Below are 12,620 nucleotides of genomic sequence, written 5' to 3' on the forward strand. Positions count from 1 at the left end.
AAATTATTCTCACAGAATATTTACAGAGGAAAATGTGTGCTGGTGTCTAATGTTCTTCTGAATGGAGGAGTTACCTTCAATGCTATCCATGTTAGCTTGGAAAAGAACAGAAAATTGGCCTGAGATTAGATATAGATGAACTTGAGGGTATTCGAGATGATGATTTAGGATGTGAGAAGGATGAAGGTGGCTGGTACTCTTGAAAGGAAGAAAGACTCTACATGGCTAATAATGCTGATTTGTACAGGTTTTCCTGTAGGTTTGCATGTTTTTAGCAGTGACACAGTGTTGAAGTCAGTCTGAAAAGATGTCGGTCAGGGTCAACTTACCTGTTTGTATTTTCTGTAACAGCGCTGAATGACAGCAGCTGCTACTTCCTGCTGCTCGCGCAGTGGGCGTTCCTGCAGGAGAGCAGAGCAGGAGATTAGAGCTGAGACTGGTCCAATGCCTGCAGGCAGAGACAGGCACTGTACCACCAACTGAGAGACAGGGAGAGAGAGAGGGAGAAAGAGAGAAAAGGGAGACAAAGAGAGAGAGCGAGCGAGCGAGAGAGAGAGAGAGAGAGAGAGAGAGAGAGAGCAGGAGGGGAGCAGGTGCAGTAGGCATGGGGTGAGGGTCGAGTTAACCACAACCCCCCTGCTCTGTTTCAGCTGCCAGAACTGGCTGAGCAGCATGTGTGTGTTTGTGCCAGGAGCCCATGTGTGCAATGGAAACTCATTACAGGCAGCCATGGGAGGCAGCACATTTCATGGATATGGAGATACAGAGAGAAAAAGACAAAGAGATTGCAATGCATATGCTCCTATAAGCCAGGCCATGCGCTGGTTTTGCCACCTTTCCATGCTGAAGTCTCAAAAACATGAACCTGTGAGGATTTGTTCAGAAAATGACTAACTAAAGACCAAAGGACATATTGGATAAAAGGAAGATGATACAGGACTGCCTGTCAAAATCTCACCTATCAATCCCCAGCACTGATATGTTACACAAATGGACGTGTACCTTGTACTTGCGGAAGGCGCTCTGTACCAGTCGAGCGGCCTCGTACAGCTCCCTCTGCTCCAGGTCGGTAAGGGTGAGCTGTGACAGTTCTCGCTCCATCTTGCTGTTAGAAGCATTCAAGAACTCAGTCCAGTTGGCCGGGGAGGGCAGAGCACCTTTCTCAAATGGACTGTCACACTGAGGGGAACCGTCTGGACTCAGACCCGGGTTGGGGGTAAGGGGTTCACTATATAGAGACCTTCACACACACACACACACACACATACACACACACACACACACACACACACACACACACACACACACACACAGATAAGCATAGATGAATCAAGGTCTAAACAGACAATTCTAAATATTAGGGCTGCCAGAACACATTTCACTGTTGAAATACTATTAAAATGTTCATAATATTTATGCACTTAAAGGAAAATGCTCTACATTCAAATGTTTTACAATTTAAATCTATTGCAACACACATTTTCTAAAGTTTTACCTAAACATCCTTTGTTGCTTGACATAGCAAAAGTGCTCTAAATTAATGCATGTCATTATGTACCACAAATTACATAATGATGTATCAATTGTTTAAATAAATTAAAAACAACATCTATCATAAAAGTGATATTACGGTAGTTATTTCCAGCAAGCACTCATTGGAGTCACTCCTTTTCTGTGGTTGAACCTCAAATTGAGTTCTACTCCTTTCTGGACCACCAGGGCAGTTTCCTTCCAGAACTAATGGAGGTTTCCTGTGTGCTCATTTCCTCGTCGAGTACTAATAACAAAGTCGTCATCTTGTTGCTGTGACCTCATGTGTAGTGAAATATAAAAATGCCCCTCTTTCCGATTCCCATCTTGCAGAAGAAGCAGATGAAGCAGAATAAAGACATGAAGAATTGCTCAAAAATCCATGCAAAAGATTGCATGGATTTGGTCAAATTTGCACCATTAAGGAGAAAGTGTATACAGCAGTATGTTGGTGTGTACTCAGTACTCAGAGAAATTAATATCATAACATTATACCTTATTCAACATCTTCCAAGCCCTTCTGGAGATTTAATTGCATATGACCAATGTCCAGATTGGCTGGTACCAGATCATCTTCAACAAGCACTTACATGACCTTGCCCTAAGTTCAGCATAATATCAGCTGAGAAGAGGGAAGGCCAGGAATGTTCATCAACTTCCCCTGACACTGCAGACGTGCATCGTGGAGTGAAGCGGACGGCCACTGTCACCTTATGGCCTGCTAGGAAAAGGAAAGGCGAGCTCCTCTGTGGCCTAATCGGGACGAACAGCGCTCAATCGGCTGCTGTTCTTCCTTTGATTAGGCCACAGAGGAGCTCGCCTTTCCTTTTGGAGCTTAGTACAGTTGCTTTGAATGTTGAGACAGACCTTTATGTAGGCTGCAGCTAACAGCGCTAACGGCACTAACAGCACTAGCAGTGCTCACAGCACTAACAGTGCTTATGGCAGCATGCATGTGGAGTGTGTCAGAGGGCATCTCACATCGGGTCCTTACAGCCTGCACTGACCAACTAGCACCAGTGTTCATGGACATATTCAACCTCTCCCTGGCACAGTCAGTAACTCCCATATGCTTTAAACAGTCCATTATCGTTTCTGTCCCAAAGAAACCCCAGCCCATCTGCCTCAGTGATTATCTCCCAGTAGCCCTGACCTCAGTTGTGATGAAGTGGTTTGAACGGCTGGTCAGAGACTTCATCTCCTCTTCATTACCTGATACCCTGGACCCATTACAGTTCGCATACTGTCCCAATCGTTCAACTGATGAGGCCATCACACACCTCCTACACACAGCCCTGGGCCATCTGGACACCAGGAAGGGAAATTATGTTAAAATGCTCTTTGTTGACTACAGCTCAGCATTTAACACTATAATTCCCTCCAATCTCACCACCAAGTTGGAGGACCTGGGACTTGGCCTGTCCCTGTGTCAGTGGACCTCCAACTTTCTGACAGACAGACCACAAGCAGTATGGGTGGGCAGACATGTGGGCCTGATCTCTGAAAATGAGATGAGGAGATTAAAAGCCTGGAGAACTGGTGCCAGAAGAACAACCTCCTCCTGAACGTCAGCAAGACAAAGGAGTTGATAGTGAGCTTCAGCATGAAGCAGGAGAGGAGCTACCACCCCCTTAAGATCAATGGTGCCCCAGTGGAGAGAGTGGACAGTTTCCAGTACCTTTGTGTCCACATCACACATCACCACCTGTCTTGGCCTTTTACATTAATACCCTAGTGAAGAAGGCCAGTCAGCATCTTTACCAAATTAGACGCTTAAGGGACTCTAAGGTACACCTGCACCATCGAGAGCATCCTGACAGGAAGCATCACAGCCAGGTTTGGGAACAGCACCAAGCAGGTCAGACGAGCTCTCCAGAGGATGGTATGATCAGCTGAGCGCACCATACACACTGAGCTCCCTGACCTGCAGTCAATATATAGCAATCGGTGCTGGACCAAGGCCAGGAAGATATTGAAGGACCTCAGCCATCCAAACAATGGACTCTTCTCTCTGTTGCGGTCAGGGAGGTGCTTCTACTCCCTGAAGGCCAACACAGAGAGAATGAGGAGGAGCTTCTTCCTACAGGCCATTCGGGCCCTCAACTAGGACAACACCTAGGACTATGCCTTGGTTTTGTTTGCACAATACTCACACCCCCTACATTCCTGTTAATATACTCATATTATCTGGTATTTATAAATATTTATTATTTATGTTGGCTTTTTCACTGCTACTACCTCAGCTTGATCTTGCGCATACGTATTGTTTTGCACATACAACTGCACATATTTGCACTTTACTCCATATATAGTCCACAGTTTTTCTGCCATCTATCTTTTATATCCTTTATTTTATATTTTTATATTTTTCTTTTTCTACTTCTATGCAAGCAAAATAGGTTTTATGTAAATTCTGCTTTTTTATGACGCCAGACAGTCGTAAAAAGCATTTCACTGCACGTCATAGTGTATATGGTTGTGTGTGACCAATAAAATTTTAATTTGAATTTAAATTTGAATTGAATTTGAATTTACTTATGGCTGCATCTCTTTCTGTAAGTTTGAGGCTCATCTTCGTGAAAAGTGCTGATAGCCCACCAGTGGAGCATTATGAAAGTCAGAGTGTAACTCCAGAACATGGTACAGCAGCCAGCATCAAGGCCGCTATGGCATACACAAAACTTGATCTGCCACCAAATCCAGTGGATCCAATGCCTGAAAAATTTTGTAATGTATCAGCTCAAGTAAGTGGCTGGATTATTCCAGAGTGTACCAGTTTCACAAAGGAGCTGTTACATGCTTTCATGGATACGCCACATAAGTGGAGTGACATATCAATTCAAATTCAGTTTGAACTTTGGGCTAGCTCTCGGTATGTGCAAGTTGACCTAGAGCCCCTGCAACAACAGGGTCTGTGTGCACTTCCTCATGTAGATGATTGGCTGCTATGCTGACAGTCACAGTAGCAAGTGACAAAACAGATAGAGTAGTGGTGACAGAAATATGTGTGTGCACCCCGAGGTGCTGTTTTCTCCTTCAGGGCATGTCCTTAGCAATTCTCCCTGAGAAAATGTAAGTATTAATGACAGATACCTCCCAGCAAGACTGGTGGGTGAGGTAGTTGGCATATGGAAAAAATACAGAAGGAAGTGATAGAAAGATAGAAAGAAGGACAAGGTTCACTATCAACACTGTATATCAAAGCATATCAACATCCTCAAAATGAAAGCTGTATGGGCTAGGGCTGTAACATTTTTAGTAACTCCAAAAGGGGTCACATGTATTTAAAGTGCAGACAGACAAGACTACAGTGGTGTTTAACATCGACCTCCTTGAAATGGGAAGATGCACACCTTCTGTTTTGGGCAGCTTCCTACCTACCAGGCCACTGCAATCAGACAACAGATGCAGTGTCTCGCAGCAAGCCTGTCTGGAGGTTAGTGAATTCTCAGAGAGATGGTTCAGATCATTTGGAAAACCAGACAGTCAACTCACAGTTCAGTGTGGTTCATGAACAGGACAGACACAGGCATTCTGAGCCAGGATGTGTTCCCAATCAACTGGCTAAATCTAAGACTCTATACCTGACCACCTTTGTCACTGTTATGGATGACACTGCACCGCATCCACCAGTCTGTGCAACTGGTGTTGTTAATAGCCCCATTCTGGCCAAACAGACCTAGCCCAGGTTGGAAATTTCCAGTGTTACAGCAGCAGACAAAAAACAATATAGCAGCAGAAGAGTATTTAAATAAGTTAAAATGTGGGTCACTCAGGTTGACAAGAATGACAAAGGATGAGAGTGACATAGCTTGAGCTCTTGATGGACTTTACACGATGGATCATGAGGTGTCAACTTTACTGTTAGTACTTGGCTAGGAAACAATTTCATGGGAAACTCCAAATAGGTCCTAATGGTCCTGGAAATGTTGTGAAGTGAGTTTGATAATGTACCACTGTACCGCTTATCCTACACAGGGTCGCTGGGAGCCTGGAGCCTATCCCAGGCGACTCAGGGCACAAGGCGGGAACACCCTGGACAGGGTGCCAACCCATCACAGGGCACAATCATACACACATTCACAAATCCATTCACTCACTACGGACAATTTAGAGATGCCAATAAACCTACAACGCATGTCTTTGGATTGGGGGAGGATACCGGAGTACCCGGAGGAAACCTCCGAAGCATGGGGAGAACATACAAACTCCACGCACACAGGGCAATCAAGCCCCCAACCCTGGAGGTGCAGGGCACTAAGCCATTAAGCCACCGTGCCCTGTATGTATATGCGTGTGTGTGTGTGTGTGTGTGTTGAGGGCTTAAATGAATAAAATACTTTTGCATGTTGGAGTGGGTAAATTATGCATTTTGTTGGTAAAGTGCATCCTAGGCAGAGTAGAAAATATAAAATCTAGCTACATATAAACAACAGAACTGTATCTCTGGGTATATAAATACAAAAAGCAATTTGAAACATAAAATAAAATTGTGACATTGACCTTTATGTGATTCAACCACTCTGTTCATTTTGTCTGTGGCAGTATAAAAATATTACAGGCCCATTAATATTCAGATTCATTCATTGTGCTAAAACCTGTTCTGAAAGAGTTTTCTCCCCAGAGGCTTCTCACCTCAGATGGATGATGCTGGGCAGCTGCTCCACGTCTCCCAGGTAAGTAGCCAGCCAGCTCATGGTGCTGCTCAGGCCGCTGCTGTCCAGAGGAACAGACTCCACAGCTGAGAAGTTTTCCCTCTTAATGCGCTCTGGTGTCGCCTCGATTATGTGCTCTGCCAAGGTCATCATGTTTGCCTGCCAGCAGCAAACATAGAAATGAACTGTAGAATCTAAGAGTCTGAAACAACTTTAATGAGCTTTTATTTTTTATGTTTAATATTATTATATAAAGAAGTAATTTGTCATTTTCAAGCCCTCTGCTGGCTGTGAGGTGAAGTGCAATTGCAATAAACACTGCAATACTGACAAAAATTTTCCATTCCTTGAACCTACCCCACCCTCTCTTTTTAAACAACCTATGCCTCATGAGTTGCCTTTTAGGAAAAAAAGAACCCAGCAGAGCTGAGCAGCTGTTTCAGCTGGGGGACTGGACTGATTTTAGGGTTGGAAAATTGCAAACAGAAGTCTGAAATGAAGAAAGCTGCCAGATTGCTACTTTTTGGCAATATCATGAATGACAGTTTTCTAAAATAGCTTTGAGTATTAAAGACCTATAAACATTTGGAATTACAAACCCCCCCTCTAAAACAAAGTCTGGTTTTAGTAATTTACAATATCTATGTATGAAACTGAATGACACATTATTTGCTATTATTTGCTACTATTTTGTTACAATAAACAAATATTGTAAACATATGACACATTATTTGCTTAATTTGTTTATTGTTACAATAAACAAATACTGACATCTCTAGAACCCATATGGGGTTCCTTGGTTTGTCTATGTAGAACCCTACAGTAGTGTTTCCCTATAAGCAGTAGAGTAGAACCCCTGTAGATAGCTATAGGAGTTCTACAGGGTTTTAACTATCCGATGAATCATTGATGAAACTTTTTCTAAGAGTGTAACACCATGTGCTCCTAACACACAGTTTAATTAGTACAGATCCCTTTATATGTGTCATTGTTGTTGCTGCTTTCAGTAATGAATAACCTTTGTAAATCAACAAAATAACACATATTCGCACATACAAAAATGTGTCACTGTCACTGCTGCTTTCAGGAATTAATAACCTTCAAAAAGTAACACACACTCACACATACACAAACTTGCCACATGCTCACAAATCAATCTAACTCTAGTGCCACCACTGTGTTTGCTCTATGCGACTGCCCTTATTCCCTCCTCCTTTCTCCAGCTCCGAGTGACAGAGATGAATGGAATTGGAGGAGCTCTTGGCCCCGAGGGCAGATCAATCGCTGGAGTTTATTATGTGGTGATACAGGTCTGAGGCAGTGTGCAGGGCCAGACTGACTGCTCTCTAATGCCGCTTTACGTACATTAATACGACGGATGGCCAACCTATTGACTTAGTTTTCTTAGCGTGAGGCTTTATTCGGATAAAATCATATATATCTCTGGAGTTGTGAACCAGACAAGACGGAAGAGTGACCACAAATCCTTGCTCACCTGCAGGTCTTCCATGTGTGAAAGACAGTCCTGGTTCTCCAAGTCGTCCTTATAGGTGAGCAGCTCGGAGTCCACCATCTCTCTGTCTGTCATGGTCATCATGCTAAGGTTCTCTCCTCGCTGACGCAGCCTGGTCGCCAGCTTCTCCTTCCCCATGCTACTTCCTCCACCTCCTCCTGACACTTTTCTGTACACCTCCCTGGAGCTCCACTTATGTCCCCCTGTGCGAAATGAGCTCAACTTGGTCTGTGAAATGCCACCGGTTTTGGTGCCTTCAGCAGCTGTGTTTTGCTCAGTACTGGGTGTTTCTGCAGGGAGTGTGTTTGGGCTGGTGGAAAGCTTGTGGAGCTGCTGGTGCTCCAGACTCAAGGGAACTGAGACGGCTTTATTCGGCCGCGTCTGAGCCACTTCTGGGTTTGGTTTGTGTTTCTTAGCTGCAGGGAGATCCCGCTGGCACTCGCTGCTGTAGTAGCTGGAGGGCTCGGATCTGGGGCGTCTCAAGTCTAGACATGAGAGGAAAGCAGAGGTAAAAAAGAAGTGGACTCTGTCAGGAGTGGATCATCTTTCAATTAAATTTGCTCTCTGATCTCTGCGGTGCTATTAGAGCTAATCCCAGGAAATGGGCTGTTAAAATTAGATTGTGCCACAAGTACCGCTCACCAAAGTGCTGCACTAATACACTAGCCACTCTTCTGCTGTTAGGACCTTCCTTGAATGGCTCCTGTCTAACACATTAATCTTTTCCTACTTTCTCTATCTGTGTGTCTTTTTCTACTCTCACCAGGAGTGATGTTGCTGGAGGGGTTGGTGGTAGCGGTAATGGCTGCACCGCTCTTGTGGCTGCTGGGGGTCACCATGCCGTCGTTGGTCCAGCTGACCATCCAACTGTCGGAGGAGGGAGCATCAGGGTTAGGAGAGAAGGCCATGTGGGTGGAGGGAGGCTGCTGTTGCTCCTCTCTCTGGAGCTGCTCCAGACACTCAGCCAGTTTGGTGTGGCCTCGAGAGCGAGCAATGAACAGTGGCAGGCGGCCCAGAGAGTCTGGGATGGTCAGAGCTCTGCGGTCCCATTTGTACAGAACCACGGCTGCTTCTAGGTGACCCAGAGCACAGGCCCACATCTACACAGGAAGAGAAGCGGGTAATGATATATTCAACAAGGAGATCATATGACTGTTACATGTTATCCATGATATTAAAATTCAGTGCTTGTTATAAGAACCATATGGAAATTTTTACCAAGGGTGTACAAGAGAAGTGGTCAACGTTAAGTGGGTCCACCTCAAGCTCAAGATCAATGCTGTCTGCATGCTTCGTGCTAGACAAAAAAATTCAGTTTATTTAAAATGTTGAAAGAAGGTCAATAAATCATGTTATCCTGTTACACACAAGCAATTATTACATGTAACCATTCATTCCTTTCTTCATTAAATGCTTTATCTTGGTCATGTTCGTGGTGGATCCTATTCTGGGAACACTTCAAGGATCACCCTGGATGGGATATCAGTCCATCGATGGGCACCATTCACACAGTCATTCACAATAGAGACAATTTAGCGTGTCTAACTCACATACTGGCATGTTTTTGGGAGCTGAGAGGAAAACAGAAACTGGAAAACCCGGAGGAAACCCATATGTGAGAACATATGGAACTCCACACAATAGTAATCTGAGCTCAGGATCGAAACAGGGTGCTGTGAGGCAGCAACACTTCACACTGCACCACTTTGCTGTCTTGTTGTCTAATCATTCCGCATGTCTGCGTATGTATAATATGTATAAAGGAACGTATATATTTTATTCCATGATTATGAATAAACAGGGCCAACAGATCTGCCAAGAAGTAGTTTTTTTTCTTGACAATGGAAAAGTTCCTCAACTATAACAACAAGAACAATGAAAACATTTTTTCTGTTGTTCTGTTACAGTCTGACAATGTCAGCAAATACAATTACAGTATATACCATGGAGGCAAAGGGAGTGAAAATGAAGTTATGATACGACCAAATATTGCCGAAATCTTAAAAAACAGTTTCATCCAAAGTCTAAAACTATGACTCAATTAGAAAACCTGTGACAAGCTAGAGTAAATACACAGTTAATACAAATATGACAGACACACACACTCTTCTCTTTCCTTCACTCTTTCTGACATTCTACATCTCGTTCTCCAGGTGTGGGATGTGACTCACCGCCACTTGATGAGAGTTTTGATGAGTGTGGCGTAGCCTTGTCCAGCAGCAAGGTGCAGCAGGGTCATTCCCCGGAAGGTTTTAGAGTGGATCAGGTGTTTGGATTTGGCCCAGCACGCGCGGTTCATCATCTTCTCACACACGACCACCACACGGCTCTCAAACGAGCTGCCCGCCTGTCCTTGGCCTGACAGACACTGTGGACACAAGGCATGTGCATTTTAGAGCTGACTATTACGAAAGTACCTGATTAATTAAAGTCAATTGAATTATCAGGGACAGTACCTGAGACTGGCTGCTACTGCTGTTCCCTCCATTTCCACCTCCCCCTGCTCCTCCTCCCCCTCCCCCTGCTCCTGCTCCTACTCCTCCAGCCGCTCCATTGCTTTGCTGCTGCTGCTGCTGCTGCTGCTGGCCGGCCATCTCGGCCATCCTGCGCTCCATCTGCTCCAGCCGTTCCAGGATGGACATTCTGAACTGGTTATCTACAAGACAACCACGTTCACATTTAACAACTGCACTGACAGGGAGAAAAAAAACCTCTCAACTTCAACACTTCATCACTCTAGTAAATGGACTCACTGGAATGGAGAAAGACAACACAATAATACTTTACCAGGAACTGATGACCACAGAGCACAGCCATTATAGTAAACCACAAAGGTTAAAGGCAGGATAACCATTTCAATTACTTGACACACAAGAATAAAACCAGCCACTAAAACTATGCACTAAATACATGTGGTTTTCAGCTAATATATACTAGTACATTAAGCTAAAGTACATACTGTCCATCCAATAAAACTGTTAAGGAAACCGTGTAGCAAAACAAAGGTTCACAGCAACATAAAAACTCAATGAGATGACTGAAATACCATTTCAATGTCCTGCACTTATCACTAATGGACAACAAACTGTTTCCTTCAATGCTAGGCTCTTGCTCATCCTGCGCCTGTGAAACACCATGGTGGCTTATTGCCCAGTTCTCAAATGATTCAGTCACCAGTTTCGGTTTGCGTGTGCTTTTGGTGTTCATTTTGATGTTTGCTATCAGTTGTGCATTATAGATTATACTCAGTACCTATCTGCATGTAATCAGGATTCTGGAACATTAATTTCTTCATTCATTCATTTTCCATCACCACTTCATTTCCATCACTCCATTTTAGGGTCGTGCTGAATTTCAGCATGAATCCCAGAAGCACCCGGTGCATGGCAAGTCATTATACACAGGCATCCTTGCCTCTAAGGGCCCAATCCTAATATGAATCATGTTTCTGGGGGGTTTGAGGAAGCTAGAGTACTTTGGAAGAAACCCATATGGATGCTGGAAAGAACTCAGAATTAAACTTTGCTCCCTGGAGCTGTAAGACACCACCACTACCTGCTGCACCACTGTGTCTTTGTAACATGTTGACACCATTTCTGCAATTAGCAAACTGAATAAAACATTTATAATGAATATTAGTGAGCATTAACACATTTTTTCATTACCACACCATCTGCAACCGAATACAAAAAGACACATAAGTCAGAGTGTTAAATGTACCTAGACATACGTATAATAATCTTAAATTGCTGTGGATCTGCATATTCTGTGCACTGTATAAAGGCAATCCTGCTCATCCTCAGATGAGAACAGTTCATTGATCCAGACTGGCCGCTGTTCACACAGTTAGAGATGCCACTGTATTAGTAATGGCAGATTTCAGGTAAAGCTGCCAGCTCAGAAGGGCAACACAAGTGTCTAGTGTAGGGCAGGAGTGTGCGTGATAAAAACTCATAGCATGTACCGACTGCTTTAGCATTGCTCATCCTGCCAGGATCCCGTTTCTGTGGCAACTTGCTGCTGAGCGGTAACTAGGCGACAGGAGCATGTCTGCGCGTGGCTCGTGGCAGTGGTACCATCATTATGTCTGTGAATGAGCATAGCAGGATGAACGCAAAACACCAAAGAGACTAAGTATGACGAACTTGCCACGTCTTTAACTGGAAACTTTGCACACAGATTAAACTTTGCTTGGTGAGCTTTGTGGTTTATTCAAGCTGCATGCCTGGTTACCTGGCGATGATATGTGAAGTGGCTTACGTCACTTCGAGGTCATGTAAGGCACCACTGTTCAACACCACAGCAGAGTGCCTGACTGGGAAATTGCAATCACTTATGTTAAGCTCTGAATCAATCCAGTGATGGAAAGGATTGCTATTCTGGGCACGGGCTGAGGCCATGGCGTTAACAAACCATCCAGTAACCATCTCAGGTGTTCAGACAAGCCTGTGTCTGTGACTGTATGTGCTTTTGTGCTCTACTTACAGACAGGAAAATGAGCACTGCTGGGTGGGTGGGTGGATGGATGGAGGCAGACGTTATTTGGGTAAAACAATGACATCCATCATCAGGCTTTCAACAAGGCCTGGGGGATGTTCGTGAAAAAGCATGGTTTGCAAATACATAAAAAGGTTTACTACATCCAACCATAATGGAGGTTAGAGAGCTAGATGTGGTTTCTGCGTTAACTTAGGCCATAGATTGAAAGACAGAGGCAGAGAAACTGCATGGCATAGACAGACAGAGGCAGAGAGGGAAAGGGAGAGAGGGAGAGCGCAGTACAAAAATAACAGAAAAAGGAAGAGAGACAGACAGCATGGCCGCAGCACGTAGTAGCAGTTTTGACATGTCTTTGTTCAGACCCAGTGCTGCAGTCTGCTGCAGTGCAGATGATGTCATCTCCACCTGCTGCTGCGAGCAAG

General features: G+C 44.3%; 1 protein-coding gene across 7 annotated transcripts in view; it reads right to left on the reverse strand.

Moving 5' to 3' along the window:
* The window catches only part of camta1a (calmodulin binding transcription activator 1a), a 376,271-nt gene that overhangs the window by 8,279 nt on the left and 355,372 nt on the right, over positions 1–12,620 (reverse strand). For 6 of the 7 annotated variants that reach the window (XM_053240813.1, XM_053240812.1, XM_053240817.1 and 3 more), the window contains 9 exons: positions 10,155–10,354; positions 9,870–10,066; positions 8,917–8,995; positions 8,462–8,798; positions 7,681–8,183; positions 6,166–6,344; positions 1,003–1,240; positions 330–401; positions 75–95 (listed from right to left, as the gene is read on the reverse strand). In XM_053240813.1, the coding sequence (XP_053096788.1) occupies positions 75–95; positions 330–401; positions 1,003–1,240; positions 6,166–6,344; positions 7,681–8,183; positions 8,462–8,798; positions 8,917–8,995; positions 9,870–10,066; positions 10,155–10,354 (1,826 nt within the window). The remainder of the gene's footprint in view (positions 1–74; positions 96–329; positions 402–1,002; positions 1,241–6,165; positions 6,345–7,680; positions 8,184–8,461; positions 8,799–8,916; positions 8,996–9,869; positions 10,067–10,154; positions 10,355–12,620) is intronic. The other variant, XM_053240818.1, reaches the window with a different exon arrangement.

Source organism: Pangasianodon hypophthalmus, chromosome 16 (assembly GCF_027358585.1).
Source record: "Pangasianodon hypophthalmus isolate fPanHyp1 chromosome 16, fPanHyp1.pri, whole genome shotgun sequence".
In the NCBI taxonomy this organism is placed as follows: Eukaryota; Metazoa; Chordata; class Actinopteri; order Siluriformes; family Pangasiidae; genus Pangasianodon; species Pangasianodon hypophthalmus.